The 22,593-nt window shown below is 46.7% G+C and overlaps 3 protein-coding genes and 3 long non-coding RNA genes across 6 annotated transcripts; 3 read left to right on the top strand and 3 right to left on the bottom strand.

The window, feature by feature from the left end:
- Positions 1-9,533: 9,533 nt before the first annotated feature.
- Positions 9,534-10,216, bottom strand: LOC136188101 (uncharacterized). The gene is made up of 3 exons (XR_010670112.1): positions 10,080-10,216; positions 9,772-10,023; positions 9,534-9,701 (listed from the first exon to the last, which is right to left on the bottom strand). It is a non-coding gene; the product is annotated as an uncharacterized lncRNA (long non-coding RNA).
- Positions 10,217-10,297: 81 nt separating this feature from the next.
- LOC136188102 (uncharacterized) lies at positions 10,298-10,658 on the bottom strand. The gene is made up of 3 exons (XR_010670113.1): positions 10,535-10,658; positions 10,445-10,483; positions 10,298-10,398 (listed from the first exon to the last, which is right to left on the bottom strand). It is a non-coding gene; the product is annotated as an uncharacterized lncRNA (long non-coding RNA).
- A 1,650-nt stretch (positions 10,659-12,308) lies between these two features.
- Positions 12,309-12,920, top strand: LOC136188167 (SNW domain-containing protein 1-like). The gene is made up of 6 exons (XM_065975901.1): positions 12,309-12,332; positions 12,385-12,457; positions 12,514-12,582; positions 12,623-12,666; positions 12,717-12,747; positions 12,801-12,920. The coding sequence occupies exons 1-6, from the start codon at positions 12,319-12,321 to the stop codon at positions 12,918-12,920; spliced, it is 351 nt and encodes a 116-aa protein (XP_065831973.1). The 5' UTR covers positions 12,309-12,318.
- Positions 12,921-13,412: 492 nt separating this feature from the next.
- On the bottom strand, positions 13,413-15,201 carry LOC136187915 (transcription elongation factor SPT6-like). Its single transcript, XM_065975628.1, has 4 exons — positions 15,172-15,201; positions 14,197-14,259; positions 14,093-14,144; positions 13,413-14,039 (listed from the first exon to the last, which is right to left on the bottom strand). The coding sequence occupies exons 2-4, from the start codon at positions 14,211-14,213 to the stop codon at positions 13,734-13,736; spliced, it is 375 nt and encodes a 124-aa protein (XP_065831700.1). The 5' UTR covers positions 14,214-14,259; positions 15,172-15,201; the 3' UTR covers positions 13,413-13,733.
- Positions 15,202-19,295: 4,094 nt separating this feature from the next.
- LOC136188168 (protein sidekick-2-like) lies at positions 19,296-21,168 on the top strand. The gene is made up of 6 exons (XM_065975902.1): positions 19,296-19,376; positions 19,435-19,764; positions 19,813-20,124; positions 20,171-20,437; positions 20,489-20,803; positions 20,852-21,168. The coding sequence occupies exons 1-6, from the start codon at positions 19,316-19,318 to the stop codon at positions 21,166-21,168; spliced, it is 1,602 nt and encodes a 533-aa protein (XP_065831974.1). The 5' UTR covers positions 19,296-19,315.
- An 86-nt stretch (positions 21,169-21,254) lies between these two features.
- On the top strand, positions 21,255-21,994 carry LOC136187898 (uncharacterized). Its single transcript, XR_010670025.1, has 3 exons — positions 21,255-21,495; positions 21,560-21,673; positions 21,729-21,994. It is a non-coding gene; the product is annotated as an uncharacterized lncRNA (long non-coding RNA).
- Positions 21,995-22,593: the final 599 nt, after the last annotated feature.

Genomic DNA, 22,593 nt, shown 5'->3' on the forward strand with positions numbered 1-22,593 from the left:
TACCGAATGTCCAAATAGATGACAAAATAGTTACGATATGTTAATCGGGCGCCTCCAAACAAACCAAGTTGGTTTACAGCGTAGGAAATGACCAGAGTATACAGCCTGCATGAGATTTCTCCTTGAATAGCTTTTGCAGCTGTAAATGAGCTTCGACAAGAAACTGCAGCTGTATTCCAATAAGCTAACGCGGGTAAAAAAGCCGTAGCTAGCCCACGTAGGTCGAATTGCAGCGGCGCTTAAGAGACCCGATTCGTGCATTAGAGATAGATATATAGCAGAATAGAGTCGTAACGGTCGCAGAAAAACCGGCCTATCAGCGAGCGGCACTGCGGGTTGACAACACGCTGTAAAATGCCGTTAGAATATTGCAAGAAACGGCCGAATAAGCATAATTTCATATTTTAATGGGCAAGGACTATCATGTGCAGCAGTTACGAATGACTGAAGAGCGTACTCAGCGCAGCTGCAAATTACCCTGGATCGGATGCTGTACATGGATCCGACGGATTACTGAATATCCAAATATAGATGACTAAATAGTTACGATATGTTAATCGGGAGCCACCAAATGAACCAAGTCGGTTTACAGCGTATATGCAATGACCAGACTATGTACAGCTTGAGATTTAACCTTTAAAAGCTTTTGCGGCTGCAAACAAGCTTCGACAAGAAACTGCAGCTCTCTTCCAATAAGCCTAACTCGGGTAGAAAAGCCGTAAGTAGGTCGAATTGCAGCGGCCCAAAACTATCTCTAATGCACGAATCGGGTCTCTTTTAATTAATTAAAGAGACCCGATTCGTGAAGTTATAGCATTAGATATAGCGTGCAGATATAGCGTTGGAGATATATAGCGGAATAGAGTCGTAACGGTCGCAGAAAGACCGGCCTATCAGCAGGCGCGGCACCGCGGGTTGACAACACGCTGTCAAATGCCGTTAGAATATTGCAAAAAACGGCCGATCAAGCATTATTTCATATGCGCTCATGTTTGAATACAAACGCCTAAACAACCCGTTCGATGAACGGGTAAATCAGCTAGTACCTTTAAAGCCCAAACGACGCCATTGCCGATACGGGACCGAGCGCCACGTGATCGCCCTCGATAATTTTACGTTGCCGTCGCGTTCCCCCCGTGACCTGCCGGGACCGCGCGGCGATGACGGCGATGCCCCACCGCGAACGGGCGCCGTCGAACAGCCTGCACTAGCCCGTCGCTCGGCTTACGCGCTCTTAGTATGCGTAGCTTCGAGCGTACGCCCGAGAAAGGCCCCGCCGAGAAAGGCCCCGCAGAGCGTCAGTGGGCGCCCGCTGGAGTATTTCGGCGATGGTGCAGTGATCCCGGAAAATCAATTCCGTAGAATTGGTGTAAATGAAGTGATTGGCCTAGGCGTCCTTCGTGTAGCCTCTACAGATCTAGCGAACGCCCGAAAAAAGCTTGCGGAGCGTTAGTACGTGGGCGCCGCAGTGAAGTCATCTCCGTCAGATTCCGGTAATGATAAATACCAGAAGTGATTAGCCTTCGTGGCCTCAAGCAAAAGCCGAAAAATGGCCACATACGCGGTAGCGGGCGCCGTAGTGGAATCATTCCCGGAAAATTCCGGTACTGATTAGGGAACGTGAAAAAATCTTATTCGCCAAATTTATTATTTTGTGAATATATTATAAGAGGGGTGATTAGCGGACGCGCCCTCAGTAGGCCTCAAGCGGTCGCACCACAATGGCCTGCGGAGCGTTAGTTGGCGCCGCAGTGAAGCCATTGCCGACAGATTTTGGTGATGTTAAAGGGACGTTGGAAAATCATATCTGTCAAGTTTATTCCGCTTTGAATAAATTGTAACAGACCTGATTAACCAAACCGCCCTTAATTCACACCAGAAAAGGCCTAGGCGTCTTTCGTGTAGCCTCTTCTACAGATCTAGCGAACGCCCCAAAAGAACCTGCGGAGCGTTAGTACGCGGGCGCCGCTATATATGAAATCATCGCCGTCAAATTCCGGTTATGATTAAAGGACGACGTCGGAGATTCATAACCGTCAAATTTATTTCGCTGCGAATAAATTATAACAGAAGTGATTGGCCGACGCGCCCTTCGCTGCCTCAATCAATCAAACGCCAGAAAATAGCCTCTAAAGCGGTAGCGGGCGCCTTAGTGGAATCAGTCCCGGCAAAGTCCGGTCATGATTACAGAGCGTAGAAAAATCTTTTTGTGAAATTTATTAGGTTGTAAATAAATTAGAACAGAGGTGTTAGCCGACACACCCTCAGTAAGCCTCAAGCGGACGCCCGACAATGGCCTGCGGAGCGTTAGTGAGCGCCGAAGTGAAGCCATTGCCAAAGGATTTGGTGATGATGAAAGGACGTCGGAAAATCATAACGGTCAAATTTATTCCGCTGCGAATAAATTATGACAGAAGTGGTTAGCCGACGCGTCCTTCGTGGCCTCAAGCAAACGCCAGAAAATGACCTGTAACGCAGTAGTGGGCGCCGTAATGAAATCATTTCCGAAAAATTTTGGTACCGATTAATTAAGGAACGTGGAAAAATCATATTCACAAAATTCATTGTTTTATAATTAACAGGGGTGATTAGCTAAGGCGCCCTCAGTTAGCCCCTCAAGCGGTCGCACGACAATGGCCTGTGCATGGAGCGTTAGTGAGCGCCGCAGTGAAGCCATTGCCGACAGATTTTGGTGATGGTAAAGGGACGTCGGAAAATAATATCTGTCAAATACATTCCGCTTTGAATAAATTGTAACAGAACTGATTAACCAAAGAGCCCTTTACACCAGAAAATGACCTGCGGAGCGTTAGTGGGCGCCGCAGTGGAATCATCACCGGCAAATTCCGGTAATGATAGAGTGACACTGGAAAATCTCATTTATTCGGTAATGAAAAATTATAACAGTAAACGGATTTGGCCCATGCTTATTTCGTACGTAGCCTCTATAGATCCAGCGGCCGCCCGAGAATGACCATTAGAGTTAGTGGGCGCGCAGTCAAATCACCGACGGCCGATTCCGCGGTGATGGAGAAGGGACCTCGGAAAACTCTGGTGAATAAATTATAACGTTTAAACTGACGTCGGTAAATCCCGTGTTTCAGATATCGAAACCTTAATTTACGGGTTCGATATTAAAATTATTTGATTTATACACCAGTAACCATACCTTTGGCTCCAGGTATAATAACTTAATTAGCAGTGAAAGATTTGCCAGAAAATGAAAATTCCCTACCCGTGCGAAGCACGGGTACAGCAGCTAGTAGATATTAGAGAGAGAGGGATTGGCAACTCCCGTTTGTCACGTGACTTTTCGTGACCCTATGGTAGTTACGTTTGTACCCGTATGCGATCGAGGAAACCACGGCAAAATAGGAGATAAAATAGGAAGAAGTGCTTCCCACGTTACTGGAAGTGTACTAAGGAATAGAAACATTGGCCGCCATGCAGTTTTCTGTCGCTAGAGCCGGTAGAATCGATCCGAGAGCACGCGATCATCTGCGACAGGGTTGCCTCCCTCCCGATCCAATTTTCGGGGTTCTCGGCCTAACCATCTTATGCCTATATAGTTTCTACATGCGGTAGGCGTATTTTTTACCAAATCGAAGAACGCTTCGATGTAGGAGCTCCTTTTTTGTGCGTAGGAGGTGCCTCAACTGTGACTTCCTGTGTAGTAGCTAGCGTCCATCAGTGTTTTGGAGTGTGTTTAGCAGGGATTCTTACATGCGGTAGGCATAATTGTTTTTCGGCAGGCCTCGTGGATCTCCTCAACGTTATATCCAAACTTTAGAGTTTCAGTCATTTCTGTACTCTGCAGCAAACAATTATGCCTACCGCATGTAAGAATCCCTGCTAAACACACTCCAAAACACTGATGGACGCTAGCTACTACACAGGAAGTCACAGTTGAGGCACCTCCTACGCACAAAAAAGGAGCTCCTACATCGAAGCGTTCTTCGATTTGGTAAAAAATACGCCTACCGCATGTAGAAACTATATAGGCATAAGATGGTTAGGCCTAGAACCCCGAAAATTGGATCGGGAGGGAGGCAACCCTGTCGCAGATGATCGCGTGCTCTCGGATCGATTCTACAGGCTCTAGCGACAGAAAACTGCATGGCGGCCACTGTTTCTATTCCTTAGTACACTTCCAGTAACGTGGGAAGCACTTCTTCCTATTTTATCTCCTATTTTGCCGTGGTTTCCTCGATCGCATACGTGTACAAACGTAACTATCACGAAAAGTCACGTGACAAACGGGAGTTGCCTCTCTCTCTCTAATATCTATGGTGCGCATATGCGAATGCGTATGGGTCGTCACGAATGCATTCGCGCACGTTGCGAATGCATATGCGCGTTGCGAATATTTGCCGGTTTATCGTTCCATATTGTTGCGCGCGAGCCGCGCTTACGAATCAAGCACATGCAACACCACTTGCGCATAATAATGGCGTGGTCAACGGCAGCGTCCGACTGCTGAAGTTTTTTCATCCTGCCATTACCACGCTATTACCACGCTACCACCGCAGTTGTACGGGTGGCAAACGCAGTTTGCGAGCCCGTATAACGGCGAGGGAGGCAGGGCGGACTTTCAAAGGCGCATGATCAAGCATCAATGAATAGTAGCCAATAATAGTTTATCTGTTTGCGCATGCACGAGTCCCTACCAACGAGATATGGCCTTTTGTGAGCCATCATGTGATCCCCGAACACACCCTCAGCTGGTCTGGTCGGTTGTAGCAAACGCCTCTGGCCAGCGAGTAAAATAATCGGAACAGACGAGTACGTAGCGATTTCCACGAGCCGTGCGCGGAAGTTCCAGAAAGTCGATGGCCAGCATGTCGAACGGACTACCAACTGCAATCGAGCGAAGGGGAGCTCTTGGTCGGGATGCCAATACGGACGTGCGCTGACACGTTGCATGGGCATTCGCGAATGTAGCGTTCGACATCTGCGGAGAAACCCGGCCAGTAGTAGCGCTCCAGAAGAACATCCACCGTCTTGTTAACACCGAGATGTCCGCTGAGTGGATCGTCATGCACTTGCCGGAGAATGGAAGGGACAAGAGGTGGCGGGACAACCAAAACCGTGACTTCGTCAAGACGGGCACCGAGTCGCCGTCGTCGCCGCAGAATGTCGTCGTCACCCAACTGCAGTTGATCCCAGAGCTGACGATAACGGCGGTATGCGCCCTCGCGCCAGCGACCTTCGGCGGGTGGACGTCCGCTGTTGTCACGAAGCTGAGAGATAACTGCTTTGATTGCTTCGTTGGAAGTCTGCAACGCACGCATTTCCGATTTGCTGATGCCCGCCGAAATGGTCGTTGCACCGCACATTCGGGAGAGCGCGTCGGCGTCGTCGTGAAGTCGACCCGGTTTATATTCCACGCTAAAGGAGTACTGGGAGATTGCGTGAAGCCAGCGACTGATTTTTCCTGACGTCTGTTTCATATTCTTGAGATGAACCAAGGGGCGGTGGTCTGTTATAACGACAAATGGCGATCCGAGCAAATAAGGATGGAAATGCGCCATCCCCCATTTGATAGCGTACAACTCCTTGTCGGTATAGCGCTGTATCTCTTTTCGACGTCGTTTAACTTTTTACTAGCAAACGCGATGGGATGCTCCTGCCCATCGATGAGCTGCGACAAAACAACACTCAGTCCAGTGTCGCTGGCGTCGGTCTTGAGGCGAAAAGGTTGAGAAAAACGAGGGAAAGCAAGAACAGGCGGGGAAGTCAGTTTTTGTTTTAACGTCACCCGTCTCCGCTTCAGGCGACCATTTGAAAAGCGCCTTTTGTGTAGTTAAGTCGTGGAGGGGAGCCGCGATTGTTGAAAAGTCCTGCACAAAGCGTCGATAGCAGCCAGCAAAGTTGATGAACGAGCGAATTTCCGTTTTGTTGCGCGGTTGAGGCCAATGGCGGACTTTCTCAACTTTTGAGGGGTCAGTAGCGATTCCCGCAGCGCTAATAATGTGACCGAGGTAGGGCACTTCCGAGCGAAAAAACTGACATTTTTCGGTCCGCAATTTCAGGCCAGCGGATCGCAAACGAGCAAACACCGCTTCGAGGTTCCGAATATGCTCTTCGAATGTGCGCGAGTGTACAAGGACGTCGTCCATGCAAATACACCAAGCAAGAGTCGAGTGGGAGCCCTCGTAGCACAAGGTCCATTAATCGCTGAAACGTTGCGGGCGCGTTGGTAAGGCCAAACGGCATAACTCATAGTGGCCTCCGTTGCACGAAAAGGCGGCCTTGGCACGATCTTCCGGAGCCATCCCAACCTGCCAGTACCCCGATGCGAGATCGAGAGTGGTGAAATATCGTGAACCGCCAAGACTATCAAGGGCGTCGTCGATACGCGGAATCGGGTAAGCGTCTTTTGTGGTGCAATCGTTGAGGCGGCGGAAGTCGACACAAAAACGTAGCTTCCCATTCTTCTTTGGTACGAGAATCATGGGTGATGACCACGGGCTGTTGCTGGGGGCGATAACGCCGGCATCGAGCATTTCTTCCACTTGACGCTGCGCTTCGGTGCGGAGATGAAAATATGTCGGTACGGGCGCTGGTGCAGAGGGCGCTCATTCTCCGTATGAATTGAATGTTGAAGGACATCTGTACGGCCCAAATTCGCGGAGTGCCGACTAAAAATGTCACTGTAATCCGAAAGCAAACGTTCCAGTTCTGCCCGTTCCGTAGACGACAATTTGGGAGTGTCAGGCAGCGGTGGTGTCCATTTGTCAGCTGTATGTGAACTTGAAACAGCACCGGTAAGCATTTTAGGATCAATTTCTTCCACCGTGCCTAGACGTGTCCCCTTGTAAAGTTTGCGTGCTCCGCCGACGTTGAGAATGCGCACCGGAATCACACCGTCATTGTTGTTTGCAAGAGAAGCGGTGATAACCAGCTCACGTTTTTCTGCTAGCGTCGGCAACGGCTCAAACAATATCGGAGACGTAGAAGAGTTGTATCGCTCCGTAGAATCCGCGCATTGAACAATGCCGGCAACAATCATCTCCGATTTTCCCGGCGGAAAGACTACGGACTCGGCAAGAACCACGGACAATGCCGGAGTGGGCTCCGCGCGAAACGACGGTGAGGGGGGAGGCGGGGCAATAAGAGGGTGTGAAGCGCCGTTTGGGAGTCGTAACTGACGTTTAGAGGTGATGATATCGATGTTGTTAGGGATGATGCAGTCAACACCCAAGATGGGGTTGGTAGAGATCGAAGCTACGCGGAAACCAAGTACCGATGCGGAGAGGAAAGTCCGCTGTGCCGATGACGTCGATTGAATGGCCACTGGCCATCGTTAATTGTTCGGTGGCGCGAGGCAGAGGTGCCGGCGCGTACGAAGGTGGCAAGATGGACAGGAATCAACCAGACAACGACTAGGAATTCCATTCACGACCGCATGGACTTGAAAAACAGGGGACGGAGGCGAGGATGCGTTGTGTTGTAAGGTTCCGCGGTGGGGGCACGCGACACGTATGGGTTGTGCGCTAAACTTAGTACAGTTCACGCTAATATGTCCGAATTCACCACAGTTCCAGCAACGGCGTTGAGCAACGGGCACGCGGGGACGACTCTGATATGACGTAGCGGTTGGCACAGCAAACGAAGGATATCCGGTGGTTTCCAAACGATGAAGGCGATCGGCAAGAGATGCCAGGAGGGAAGACTGCCGCTCCATTGTTTTCAGGACGGCGTCAGCATGTGTGGCCGTGGCGATAAGCGGAGGTGTTAAATCAATAACGAGACTTCTTACTAGAAACTGCAGCTGCAAAAAAAAGCAGCGACCTGGTAGAAAAAAACGGGCTGCAGGAGCCGATTAGGTCAGAAGCCCGTGCAGCGAAATGCCACAACAAAGAAATGCGAAAATTGGCCAGTGCGCTGTTTGTGCTAAGTTATGCTCCTATCAACCGCTACAATAGTGTGTTTCAAGAGAAAAAACGAAGATTTCAGGTAGGGGCGTGTTCCTAGCGCACTTTAGCAAAACCCCCCTGGTTGGCTGGTCGGTTGGGGGCCCGGTCGGTTGGCTGGTTGGCGAGGTTGGCGAGGCCAGGACGGAGTTTCAAACACGCATGCGTTGTAGTTAGGGTTACTCCCCGCCTTCGAATGTTCTCCGAAAGCGCTGAATTTACCTTATCTAGCCTCTGACAAGCGCATTTTCTTTGGCGAAAATGCGCAAATATGGCATTGCTTCACTGAAACAAACGCGCATCGGGCGGGGACCCTCGTACAAATAGTATCGTCTACAACTTCCCATTTTTGTCGCCGAGCTTTCCGAAAACGCCAGTAGTATAAATAAAAGGCAGTATTCTTTGGCTTTGAAGCTAAAAAGACGCTGTTTTTACCTAACATGTTTCGGCAAAATTCGAAACATCGTGGGTCGTTAGGCGCGATTGAGGCACGATTCAGCCGGTTGGCGAGGGCAGGCGGACTTTCAAACGCGCATGCTCTGCTAACAATGGCCAATGGAGCGCGACTGTGTGTATTCTATTAAGACCCACCCACAGAAAATGGCCTCGGATAAGGTCAATTCGAACCGGATAAGCTCATACTTTCGCATATCCAGACTTCAATAAATTTTCTTTCATATGAGATCCACGCGTTTTCTTTTCGAGAGGACGTCAATTGAGTACTACGCGTCGGAAGTTGGGCTGCCATTCTCAGATAGTAGAGATAACGAAGTCTGCTACATTTATGTTCGCTTTGCGCTTACGCGTAGCGATCGGAGCCTCGATACATTAAAAAAAACGGCTCTAACGGTCGATAAAATGCATTTCAGCTGATCTTGATCCGCGCAGACGCCTGCTCGATTGACTCGCTCTCAGCTGTCTTACGCTATGCAAACTGATCTCCCATGCTTTTACTCCAACCTTCCTGGCACTCGTGCTCGTCGCCTGTGCTTTGGGAGGACCACGTCCTTTTCGGGACGAAGAAGTCGCGAATGCGGATTCGTAGACGACGTCGCTCTTTGCCTAGAGCACTACAGGATCGCTAAAGGTACATCCAATAAATGCTGCGTTCTTTTCGATTCTGCTAGGTGCCGTGGTTCCCTACGCGCTTGTCCCGAGCGCCTCTTCGCCGTTCTCGACGACATCGTTGGTCAGCCCGCCGCGTTCCTCTGTCGAAGCCATTTAGAGACCATCGATTCTATGGAACAAGTCACCGCCCATCCCTTGTATCGCCCGCCTGCGAAACGCTCGGCGATTGAGTCATATAGCGGCAGTATAATATGCGCCGACTATAAAGTTTGTCTATATAGAATTTACCTGAAGCCGAAGAACCGGGGGCAGGAACCCATGCAGAGAGAATCTGAAGTCATATTTACTCGTATATATATGTACATTTAGGAATTCTATCGTTCTCACTAGTAGAACTTGCTCGAAACCATGCAGGAGCAACTTTTCGCGGCGTCTGTCCAATTGCAGCAGCTAATGTTTGAGAGAGACGCATTCCAGGAAGAGGCCGCGGCTGCCAAGTCTTATCTCGGTGCAGATATACCTTAATTTGTAATATCGCGAGATAGCCTTGATTTAGCGACGCTGAAACACGACGTAACAAACCTTACAAGCAATCTGGAAATGGCTGAAGCAGAAAACGGTAAATTCTGTTTTATTGCCTGCACTCACTTGGAGCAGTTGGAAAATTCAGATCGTCTGACAAGCCAGCTTACGGCAGCCAGCAATGAAGCGTCGACCCTAAAGATAGAAAACGAAAAATTAAAAAATGGTTGTTTAGCTAGCTAGCTCTTCTGCGTTTTTCAAATACATTTGAATAAATTTTAGAATCGTTTCCGGAACTGATAAAGTCTTTCAAGAAGCGTATCGACTGCACGTTCCTGAGCGCGGAAAGCTCTATAATGCTGACGAAATGGAGTCTTTTTGCGAGACGAATTCACCAGGGCTGTTCAATATTATTGAAAAATCGATAAAAAGCCATTACTCCGCCACTGTAGACTCAGAAAGAAGAACAGGCCTTCGGCGCAGTCGAGTGGTCGGAGAACTTCATCGATTAGCCTACCTTAGAAATCAAGTACGTAAATTAGTGACTCACCTATATTTAACCATGCAAACTACCTTCCTCAGCAAAATACAACATTTGCTAGTGATGTCGGTCTTCATTTGTCGCTGTCTGGCTGTTCTGAAGCGGCTTTAGAGTGCGGAAGACGCCTGGGAATATGTGACCATCCAACAACTATTCGCAGGCATCGAAGAAAACTATCAAGCGCCAACAGGCCGCTGGTATTCGTTTCTAAACTTTCTGAAATAAAATTATATGCCCAAGGGCACCTTTTCTAGGTAAACGATCGGCTGGACGAAGCTGGAAAAGACGGGCATTTGGCAGTGCTGATTGTGGACGACTTTCACAGCGTTCATACAATTCCACGTCCAACATCTGCAGAGACATCAAAAGCAACAGCAATAATTGATGTTCATTCTACCTTGGAAAGTCTTCCTCTTCAAAGCGCTTCAATCCATTTCTATCCGGAAGACACGTCCTGCAGAGGAGGAATAGCAATCAGCCATCTTACTAATTTCTTCTCTGAGCGCTTCTCCGCAGTTCTAGCTTCAACTTGGTTGGCGGATTTACCATCATCGTTTAGACAACTTGATACAGACAACATATACAAGTCTTTGGAAAATCAGAGGTTCATTTTATTCTAGTTATTTAGCTCAATTTACTCATTTTAAAATCACCGCTGTAGATGCTACGTAACTCCAAACCAAAAGGATCTTGACAGCTTAAAAAGCTGCTGCCTTCTAAGCGAACAGGAGCAACAGCTCAAGTCCTTGAGAAATTATAAAGACGTTATTGAAAATGTTCTTGAATTGTATCCAGCCTTAAAAATGTAAGACTATAGACAAGCAACACTGGTTACAAATAAAAAATCTTTTAGGTACCTGAGCCAATGCATTTTGCCTGCCGCTGGAGATTATCCAACATTTTATTTTCTAAAAAAACTTATTGCTCAGGTAATGTACAAAACAATTGAGATAATACGGCTTAACACTGCAAATTTTAGTGCAAAGATGAAAGATCACCTATTGTTTCCCTCCTCCCTATGTTGGGACCATTTCACATTTTCCTTAATGCAATGGAAAATCTTTTTCCCTTCACTACCCCATCTTCTCAGGTTAGCAAACTTTTTGCTCAGAATCTAAGCCTAACATTACACTCAACTTTAGATTTGTACAAACATCTATTTGGGAGAAGGAAAATGTTACCACGAAAACCAAGATTCCACCGAATGGCAACGCTAATTGCTTGCCTCTTCGGAGGTTGGCTTACCGCGTGAGAGACGACGTTCTCGGAATCTTCGGCGTTTGCAAAGATACGGAGTTTCTAGCAATGAGACAATTACTGGACGAGCTTCTGCCTCTTGTGTTGTACTACTACAGCACAATACACCGAGGATGTCGCTACTCATTGTGGCAGAATGCAACTCTACATCTGGCTATTATGTTCATTGTGCAACAGCGACACAATTACAACAAAGCGATGTTAGGTGTAATTAGCGATAACATTTACCGGGAGGCAGTTATACCTGAGTGGAAGACGACGTTCTCTTCCTATATGAATGTATTCTCTGAGAAAAAAGTCGAGACATTTCATTCGTTGCTGCGAATGCAGTGCCCGTCGTGGTCATCAGCAGAGCAGATTATTGAATTCGCTCAAGTCATCAGTGCGAACGGTTTTGATCACGAATTTTCATCAAATTTTCTAACTGATCCGCCTAAAAAAACGAACAAGCAAAGCGTCACTATTCTGGCCGGAAAATCTGCAGAGTACCTAGTGACAAAATTCGAGGAACTGTACAATCAACCGAACCAGTCGCATGAAGTACTTCCAACCGGAAGGCGAAAAAACAGGCGAACATTTTACCTAAAAACAATGAACTGCTCTGTTGACCAAAGAAGTCTTCCACTTGGGTTCTCTGCAGGCGAAATTCCCTCCCAAGACTTCCTCTGCGATTTCAAAGACTGTACCCATGCAGGATGACGGCACCGTTGTTTTGCTCAGCTGTGGGCACTACGTTATCTAATATAGGGAACCGTCTAAAGATTAAAGATCAGGGACTACGTTCTCTAATATACAGAACCCTCTAAAAATAAAAGATTAGGGACTACGTTCTCTAGTATTGGGAACCTTCTAAAAATCAAAGATTAGGGACTGCGTTCTCTAATATACGGAACCGTCTAAAGATTAGGGACTACGTTCTCTAATATAGGGAACCGTCTAAAGATTAAAGATTAGGTACGTACTACGTTCTCAAATAAATAAATAAATAACTCTACTAGAGCAAGAGGATCTGTGATGGCTTTATCGAGGTAGGCTCGCTTCGTCCGTGGCGTCTCTCAGCTGCTAACATGTGGTGCCTAGTTTCTTACCAGCACCAGTTCAAGCTCCGGCCGATTCGTTCGGCGCGTTTGGCCAAGACACCAGACAAACACAGGCAAGATATTCGAAACGCGTATCGCTCTCAATTCCCGTGTTACGCGGCGACGTTAGGTAGCGACTATACGATCGAAAGCGCCGCCATACGGTCACAGAAAGGGCTCGGTGCCCCGAACACCTCATGTAAGGCGATGACGTCACGAAAACGTCTCTCTTTCGAAAGGATTTCGGCGATGGAGGCGCTTTTCCGGAAATCCAAGTGGCACAGTATGTCTCCCAGTTCGATCATGGAACATTGTGAGAGTTAAATTCTTTAGATATCCTCTCGGAATGGGCCAAACACGAAACGTATGTGAACGAGAATTTATTAGTCGCGTAGTTTTGAAAGCAGGTTTGCGTAGAACGACTCGAATGCGATTCCGATTCAACTTGACAGCGAGGGAAAAATTAAATACGACGTATTGGCCAAGCAAGGCCAACGAAAAGACAAGGCAAAACAATCATCTCAATTTTTTATTTAATCGTGTATTAATTTCTGATTTACAGGTAGTTCACGCCCATTTTCGGGACTTACTGCCTACCGGTATGCATCTGAGACAAGGGGAGGAAGGCGTCGACTTATCGCGATCGCGACCTGATGACGAAGAAATAGAAAAGGTAATCCACAGCTACTCTTTATTAATTTATTTTTTTGTTGTGGTGCTAGACGACCGAAAAGACAAAGAACGCTTTGGAAAAACTCGTGTCACGCAAGATTTCGGCTGCCATGCCAACGCACGTCCCAGAGCAAGCGAGTGAAGCTAACCATTAGCGCACGTGGGTCATTTTACGTGAAGTGCAGCTCAACAACACTCTCAACAACTAGGTAAGCATATGTATACTTTTGTACAAAGGTTTTGGCGTCTTTTTCTTGGGTCCTGGGCATGACCCCGTCACAAAAAAAACTGCTCACTATGGGGTCCTGAGCATGACCCCGTATCAGAAATCAAAAACTGCTCGTAGACGAAAGGGGAGATACAGATAATTTATTAAATAAATCTATAAAAATTGTACATACTCTCCCCACATGCAAAGGCAGCTTTTGATGACGGGGTCTTGCCCAGGACCCCGGCTTAGGAGCAGTTTTTGATCAAGGGGTCATGCTCAGGACCCCAGACCTAAAAAAGAACATTTAGCCCAATAGACACGTACAACCTTCCCCTTACACTTGAATTCCATTTTTGTATAGAATTCCGGCGCCGTGGTGACGTTATTCGTCAACACGTTTCGCCAGTGAATGAAAAGAGCCGTCAAATTGACGACTCGAGTCGCCTCCAATCCTTCGAATAAAATAATCATTTATTTAATAAGCCGGATGCCCTTCGTCGCCGATCCGTAATCGCGCTGAGCATCCGAAACGTACGGAGCAACGTTGATCCATTGCCGAAGCATTGCTGCAATGCGCGCGCAACAAAAAACAAGCGCGCTCTGACGTCACAATGAATGGAATCTCTTACCAAAGCAATGCAGTCTCTCGCTTCCGAGTCCAGCTTGTGATGTAGCTCTTTCTCCGCCGAAGGAAAGAGAAATTCCTTATACGCTTTCTTCACCGCATCGCTTCTCAATCGATTCCAATTTTCCACTTCCAAACTAAACTCGTCCTAAATAAGAGAAAAAGTCCCCCTGTAGAAAATTCTTTTGAGAGTTTACGTACCCTGTAGTAGAGCTGCTTCATTTCATTGAGATAGGAAGTGGCGTTTCCATAGCTACAAGCCACCAAAGTTTCTACTAAAAAAGACGAGTTTGCGCAGGTCTTACTTGTCAGATGAAATCATGTCAATCCATATTGTTATAAATCCGTCTCGTTCTTCGGAATTGCCCCTAGAAAAAAGTAAACGATAAAATTATTATCTATTGGATGCTTTAAAACGTGTCCAAAACGTGACCGCTTGATACAAGGAAGAAACCATCTATTTTTAAAAAAATTAATTATTGGTTGCTATGGCAACCAAACTTGCTATGGCAACCAAACTTTGGCTACCAACAATCCCGGCGTCAGAGAGCCCAGATATTAAATCTTGGCTCGATCTGACGACGGGAAGGCACACCAAAAAACTTTTCGAGTTGAAATGTCACTCAAAGTTTGGCCTACCGCTACCAAACCTTTTCGTCCCTTACATACTACCTAATAGAATTCGGATCAGCGAAAAAACGCGGGCGAATTCCATCACGGGACGGAGAAAATCGAAAAACAATTTCGAATTTTCTCGTGCGCGATCAAACCGCGCCGTTTCGCCACGAAACATTGCACAGCGACCGGACCAAGACCAATCGAATCGCCGTAGACGATTCCACAAGATTGGTTCAGATTCGCGTCGAATTTCGCGAATTTTCGACATAAAAACGTGTCGAATATACCAACACGCCTACTCGCGTGCGTCGAAACCACCTCCCATTCACAACGCCGCCATGCCGTTAGGGCGCGACGTACGGCGACGAACCATACATCGATCGAAAGCCTATATCATCTAGTTTTCGAATATCTGTTCATCGACGGCGTACGATACGCCGTTTGCCGTTGAGCGAGCGCGAAAGAACAGGGCAACGCCCCCTTTTCGCGCAACGAGAAAGTCGTAAACGGCTGGAAATACGAAAGGAACGTAGCGAAACGCTCTAAAACGTTTCGAAAACACTATTCCGCGTCGACTTGGCGACGCGACGCAGCGATTTCGACCGTTTCGCACCTTCGCGAACGGCCGAAAAGGCTTCTAAACTACTGAATACAGTACTTACCTACTATCTCTTTCGACGTCGCTCGACCTTCGAATAGAGGGGTTGCATGTGACGTCATGATCCACGTGACGTTGACCGTGGTGGGCGCCGGTGGGCAGCCGATGTGAATCCGCTCTATCCGTCGGGGACCGCGTACGCATCACTTGGAAATGTTCTTTTTAGGGCCTTTAGTACTGCCAATTTCGCTCTACACAGTATCGGAGCGGCGAGCTAATTTTGGGGGGCGTTGACTACGGGGCTAACCGGACCTTGACTACGGGGCTAACCGGACCTTGACTACGGGGCTGCCGTTTGGGCGGACGGATCAGCTGGCGTAATCAGCCGCTTAGCACAGATAGAAAAGAGGTATCTCCGTTGTCTGGCTGGTTTGCGTTATGACGATTCTACGGCCTCTGTTGGAGGAGTAGCAGCACTTCTCGATCTATTTCGTCTCAATCCAATTCGCACAAGGCATGCTACTCAACTAGGAATGTTGAGTTACCGCTGCTTGTGCAACTCCGCCACAGCTTCTGTTCTCGCGGCGAAAATTGGGCGTATTCAGCGCACCGGTGCCGCCACTCGTCTCAGTGCTTCTGGGGTCAACGTCATCCGACCACGCACCGAGGCACTTCGTCGTTCTCCATTCTTTCGGGCTCAAACTCTATGGAATTCGCTTCCGGCAATCATAAGAGGGAGTAATGATCCCGCGATCTTTAAATTGGGCCTGAAGAACTATTTCAATCAAAACTCTGTGTACTGATTTAGAGGTTATATAGTGGAGCCGACCACCAGAGTTGTACGGGTGGAGCCCGTATAACGGCGGAGGGAGGCTCTCTCAAACGTGATCTTAGGGCCGGAAGTGTCTGTCTGTATGTCTGTTCGTCACGCTACGTATTGTGACGTAACATAAAAACCCGTTTTTTCGTACAGCGCATGCGCGACATAGGGCCCGAAACGGTGCCCCAAAAAAGGCGATTTACGGCGCGAAAAAAGCGTTTTTTCTATAACAAACAGAAAAAATGTTTAAAAAACCTTATTTTAAATTGCGCTGTGCTATTTTCCGTGTTATAAATGCCCTGAGAAACCGAAACGACGGTTTTGATTGTTACGCTCTGACGTCACAATCAAAAGTATCCACTCATGTACAGTATGTGGGTGGGTACGTACGTACGGGTAACAGGAAATATGACCCGTACACTCCCGTACACATGCATAGGTCCTCCTCAATACACACAGAGGGCTTGTGCACGTGACGTCACAGGCGACGTCACAGTCTTTTGTTTGGGCATGACGCGCGTTAGGCTTTCAGAAATTGTCCTCTATCTGCGCGATACTACCTTTCTTCCGCGTAACCACCATAAGATATATAGAAGCATGCTATAGGCGTCGTTCGGCGCCTATTCCGTGGTGTTTCTCCGTGTTTTCGGCGAGTTATATCGATGAATGGGCGGGGACTTCCGACGAAATGGGCGTTTTCGATGTGCTCTCATTCCTCACCAAAGCATCCGATTGCACCGAGACTTTACCACGTTATAGGCACATGATTGATCTTCACATTCATGGCCAAGATCTGGCAAGAAGAGGTTTAGTTTCGCACTTTGGGTCCTGTTTGTAACACCACTTAGCGCACGCGCTTCAACTCCTTCTTTCTCGTTTCTGTAGTTCTAACTCCCTGTGTCGTCGATGGAATGTTGAGAGAAGGTATTAGTTTGTACCTCGCCACGAAATCGCGAATGTGAACACACTATTTCGCGCCCTAATCAGGCACCCCAGCTCAAGGACGCAGCGCTTCTGCTGAGAATGCAGCTACGCTAATTCATGCACATAATTAACCAACGGCGTTCTTTTCTGCATAATGTACAGTGCGTCCTTGGGCTGTGGTGCGTGATACGGCGCGAAATTGTGTGCGAACATTTGAGATTGCGCGGCGGGATACAAAGTTATGCCTTCTCTCGACATGCGCGACATACGAAATCCATGGCACAGGGAGTTAGAACCACTGAAACGAAAAAAAAGCGAAAAAAAGCGTTGAAACACGTGCGCTAAGTGGTGCTACAAAGTAGGCCCAAAGTGCGAAACTAAATCTCTTCTTGCCTGGTCTTGGCCATGAATGTGAAGATCAATGATGTGCCTATAACGTGGTAAAGTCTCGGTGCAATCGGATGCTTTGGTGAGGAATGAGAGCACATCGAAAACGCCCATTTCGTTGGAAGTCCCCGCCCATTCATCGATATAACTCGCCGATATCACGGAGAAATGTCACGGAATAGGCGCCGAACGACGTCTAAATCATGCTTCTACATATCTTATGGTGGTTACGCGGTAGAAAGGTAGTATCGCGCAAATAGAGGACATTTTCTGAAAGCCTAACGCGCGTCATGCCCAAGCAAAAAGCTGTGACGTTGACTCTGACGTCACTGTGCACAAGCCCTATACAGTACGGCCTAATTAGGAAAAAAATTGCAATCTTGCAAGTATTTACAGTATGTAGGTAGGACTGAGCTGTAGTAGCTAAAACGGCTGTAATGACCACGTGAATATGTGACAACATAACTTATGTTGTCATAACATAGTGTGATGTCCATATGTTATGCACTCGCGTACGGTAAGCGGTGGGAGGCTCTGCATGATGGCAACACGGTGAACACCGGGCCATCATTCTCTAGTTATAGTTGTAAATATTGTCATTTTTCTCTTTTCTCCTTTTGCTGTCATTCCCCTGTATACGGTTTCCTGGAAGATCGGCCCACGTGCTGAAGGATTTCCGTATTAAAATAAAACTGTGAACTGAACTGGCGTGACTCCGTGACGACGAGTCTCTAATTTATCCTACTTTGTTTACTTTAGCCATAGAAGGTGTGCCTATCGCGTGTAACTCTTCCATACTGTCACAGAATTTCGCGTCAAACGTATATGCTGCGTTTTCTGGGCATACTTAGCGCGAGTGTGATGGACCGACTTTCGAAGGTCTTTCTCGCGAGTCACAGGCGAGATATAAAGCGAAAGTCACTGTTGCTGCCTTGCTCGTTGATCCGTACAAGATTGATGACTGGACGGCGTCTCCTGATGAGATTCCCGACGTGAAATCGAGCGATATGAAAGTCTACATAATATCAACATCAGGAGACGCTGTCGAGTCATCAATCTTGTACGGATCAACGAGCAAGGCAGCAGCAGTGACTTTCGCTTTATATCTCGCCTGTGACTCGCGAGAAAGACCGGAGACACGCTTCGAAAGTCGTTCCATCACACGCGCGCTAAGTATGCCCAGAAAACGCAGCATATACGTTTGACGCGAAATTCTGTGACAGTATGGAAGAGCTACACGCGATAGGCACACCTTCTATGGCTAAAGTAAACAAAGTAGAGACTAGTCGTCACGGAGTCACGCCCCCCCCCCAAATTAGCTCGCCGCTCCGATACTTGCGAGTGTAGAGCGAAATTGGCAGTACTAAAGGCCCTAAAAAGAACATTCCCAAGTGATGGGTACGCGGTCCCCCACGGATACATCGGATTCACAAGGAGCGATGGGAGCCCCAAGAGGAATAAAGGCTTAACAGTACAGTTACGTTGCCGTCGGGCAGCTCTGCTGTCACTGATGACTATAGAGAATCTAAATATGCTTTTTAGAGACGCATAGTGCCTCTAGCTAGGTTGCAGTGCGTTCTAAATACGCGCTCAGCGTCTATATCCGAGAAACGTGCCGACGGGATCACCTTCAATAATCCGATTCTCCTTGACTGAACTTTCTTTTCTTTACACGTAAGCACGAGACTTATGAAAAATCAAGACCACTGAGTTGATCCAATTATAGATGTACGTACGGTGTACAAATCAATAGCTGTTTGCTGTCTTGGAGAGTAATACGGTTATAAAAGCCAGTTGTAAAGCCAAGGCAGGTAACTATACCTCTGAAAAGAGGCTCAGTAAACTGGGTATTTGTGGTGTTAGCATCCAACTTTTCTACAACAGAATTATGCATAAAAATGACGCTGGGAAAATTTCTACACGTTCCATCTGACCCTGAGTCCTATCGATTAGTAGGTATGGCATCTGCTGTTCTTTTACTTACACAAATTTTGTAGCAGGCAGACGTCGAGAGTTTCTGCCGCATGCGCATTCGATCAGCTCACAGCTAGGAAAATCCGGGTTTGGCGAATTCTGGATGCAACATTCATGTGTTCATCTTCTCTTTTTCATCGTTTATGTAACAAAGCAGCTAGGATGTAGGTTGAGCCAGATCACTTGGAAGTGAGAAGCGAACTGATTTCCGGTGATTTTTAGCTGCACTCACATTCGTTGAAAATCCGGCGTTGATGGGAGTAATTTACACTCCACCTAAAGTAGCAGGAGATTTTGTTGTGACATGCTCTACGCAGAGTGCAGCAAAGATCAGTTTTCGTTCAGCTGATGGCATGATATATGAACCAGGGAACGGAGCCCTCAACATTACACAAGTCTCAGAGACAGAAATCGTTCTTTACGTCAGAAATAACGATAATAAGGCATTCGACACTTTGACTAGTCGTGACCGCGGATCCTTTCGATGTCATGCTCAAGATGTTAAAACTTTACAGGTCAATTCAACAGGTGAATTTCGTTTTCAGGTTGGAGGTGAGTGCATAGATTCTTTGGTGTTCAAAAGTTAACTATATGCTGTAGAGGAGCCGACAACAATATTGAGTCATTCACCGAGTTTGACTGAGCTATTTTTGGGAGAAAGCGATTCGTTGTTTTGTGTCACTTCAATAATCAGACCTCCTGTTAGTGCAGCGTGGGAGTTTCAAAGCGGGAATAGTAAACCAGTGCAACAAATATCCAAAAATAAAACAAGAGAGTCAGTAGACCTTCCAAAATTTAAACAAACAACCTTTTTGGATCTTGATGGGCGGAAAGAGGACAACGGAACATATCTATGTATCTTCAGAAACATGTTTGGATCTGTATCAACTGCAATGAATGTGATTGTCAAATGTGAGTTACAAATGCAGTGCGCACCTCAGAAAATATTTTTTTTCAGATTTGGGCCCTCTCAAGATTTCAGTCAATCCACCTTCCCATCGAGTAGTTGAAAATTATAACGTTAGCGTATTTGTACAAGTAGACTCCAACCCAGCTCCACGCAGCATCTCAATAAGCCTCAATGGCGTGGTGAAGAAGTCTGAGGCTAATAAGAAAACATTAGACTATGATTTCAAAGCAAATGTTTTTGACACAGGAACATACGTAGTAAGAGTGGTCCACGTGTCAGGGATTGGACAAGAAACCTTTAATTTGACTGTTCTCAGTAAGAGACAAAGCTCGTTGTCTTTGCTCTTGGTTAGCTCCTGTATTGTAGGTCCACCAAGTAGGGTGCAGTTTTTCATTCAGAAAATCACTCACAATTCAGTGACCTATAACTGGACGGTTGGCATTGACAGTAACGCTGCCATAACAAGAATTACACTTTGCTGTGAAGAGAGCGCAATTGACGTTGGTCAAAATCAGTGTTCCGCTTCTGCTAATTCACACGAGACAACTGTTCTAACCCGTTCCTCGGACACGTTAGAAGGCTTGCTTCCAAATACGACGTATTATTGTGAACTCTTTGCTATGAATGAAGTAGGTCAAACTCCAACTGGATTCCCACAAATAATTACAACAGAATCAACAGGTTAGCTGAAGTAATTTGAAAATACATCTCAGATCATTTTCTGAATAGTTCCAAGCAAGCCAAACATTACCAGCTGCGTTTCAAGACACGAAACGTTTCTGACCGTGAATTGGACGACGTCTAATGGTGGCAGCACAATTAAACGCTACATAATAAGATATCAAATCGTTGGTAGTATAAATAGCTGGACAAATCTCACACAGACAGAGAAAATTTTGCAAACAGAAGGCAGCATACAACTGACAGAGCTAAGCAAACAGTCGAAATACAGAGTAGAAGTAGCAGGAGAAAACAGTGTTGGAACGAGTCTGTTTGGAGAGACTCAAAATGGCGAATGTTTGACTACATGTGGTGAGTATGCATAATGAGAACTCCAACGTTTTTGGTGGAAACATGGGTTTGAGTAGATTTGTTGGCACCAATTCAAAGTCTGAGTCGATCACTAGTCGCTCTAAGAGGCGGTTATGCAGTTCAGTTGTTTGTGGAAGACAGGTGTGGAAATGCCACGGAATTTGTGTCCAAGTCTTGCGCGGAAAAGCCACTGAAAACCGAGTTTGCTCCACTCACTAGACAGATGTTTTGGGTGAATATTACAGGTTTGGAAATGGATCAACATTGCATCATGATCAAGGCAATCACAGACAATGGAGTAAGCAGCAAATACGCTACTATTGAAATAATTCTTCGTAGAGGTATAGTAGGAATTCAAAAGGCTTGCTTGCTTCTAGCAACCTTTTGTTCATTTGATTTGTTCAGAGTCAAATCCGGCAGATGAAATCAAACCTGTAGCGATTTCTGTGACCACCGCCGTCTTGGCGTCCTGCCTTGTTGTTGCTCTAACAGTTTTTCTCTACCGAAGATTCAAAAGAGGTACGGGGAAAGCAGTCATGTAGGGGAATAATAATCTATAGCTATTATGCACAAGGTCAAGTGACAAGACAGAAGGATAAACAGCCGAAGGACGGTGATCACACAGGCAAACGTTAGTTAGACACATGTGCAGTACTTTGATTTCTAGAAGAAGAGTCATTTGTGTCACAGGGTTACCAACAACTGGACCTTTGTACGAAGAAGTGGAACTGAACGCTGTGAAGCAGCTTGAGGCACCTATGCAAGACTCGAGAGCATACGGTACCCTTCCACAGGCAAGAGACGAGACATATCTCGTTGATTCGCCTGCTTATGCTCGAGTTCAAGCAAAAACATCTTAGGGATTTTGACTTACGCTTCTTTTGTTGTTTGCCTATATGCTCCTATGCAATAGCGTCTACTACAGTAGTTCAACCGTTCAATCATAGATTGCGAAGCCATGTTTAGTTCAACAGAGGCTCAAACAAACGCCAGTTAGGGCAACGTTGAAAAAGCCTTTTCGGAGGAAATCTGATTCAATCTTGTCTCTCACTTGCACACCTTCTGATCACTGTAGCCAGAGTAGACCTATTCTTCACTTTCACAGAAAGAAGGTTAGAGATATTCGGTCAAATTACTGCTATGATCATATTCTTAGGCTTGCCGCTGCCTGGTTTTTCAACTAAGTCTTTAGTTGTGGAAAGGTCATTCCAAGAGGCGTGGCCTGCCGTTTTTTTGTGTTACGCATTTTGGGTAGGAAATAATTTTATTTCGTTGGTACATGTCAACTTGAAGACACTCGGTCTATATGGATAACGCGTTAGATACGTTTGGGACTGGCGCACGTGGCAGAAAAAATACAGTTGTTTGCGAGGAATGCAAAACGCAGGGGATCGAGTTCCTATCGTGTGACTCGGAACTCGCGTGTCTATGCTCGACAT

This window comes from Oscarella lobularis, chromosome 6, assembly GCF_947507565.1.
Source record: "Oscarella lobularis chromosome 6, ooOscLobu1.1, whole genome shotgun sequence".
NCBI lineage: Eukaryota > Metazoa > Porifera > Homoscleromorpha > Homosclerophorida > Oscarellidae > Oscarella > Oscarella lobularis.

Bases quoted from the DNA above. Each gene is read 5' to 3' on its own strand.
- LOC136188167 (XM_065975901.1), top strand. The intron at 12,458-12,513 runs GCAAGATATTCG...CGGCGACGTTAG, and splicing joins AAGACACCAGACAAACACAG to GTAGCGACTATACGATCGAA. The intron at 12,667-12,716 runs GTATGTCTCCCA...TAAATTCTTTAG, and splicing joins CCGGAAATCCAAGTGGCACA to ATATCCTCTCGGAATGGGCC.
- LOC136187915 (XM_065975628.1), bottom strand. The intron at 14,040-14,092 runs GTACGTAAACTC...TCTCTTATTTAG, and splicing joins TGAAGCAGCTCTACTACAGG to GACGAGTTTAGTTTGGAAGT.
- LOC136188168 (XM_065975902.1), top strand. From the start codon at position 19,316: ATGCAACATTCATGTGTTCATCTTCTCTTTTTCATCGTTTATGTAACA. The intron at 19,765-19,812 runs GTGAGTGCATAG...TATATGCTGTAG, and splicing joins ATTTCGTTTTCAGGTTGGAG to AGGAGCCGACAACAATATTG. The intron at 20,125-20,170 runs GTGAGTTACAAA...ATTTTTTTTCAG, and splicing joins AATGAATGTGATTGTCAAAT to ATTTGGGCCCTCTCAAGATT.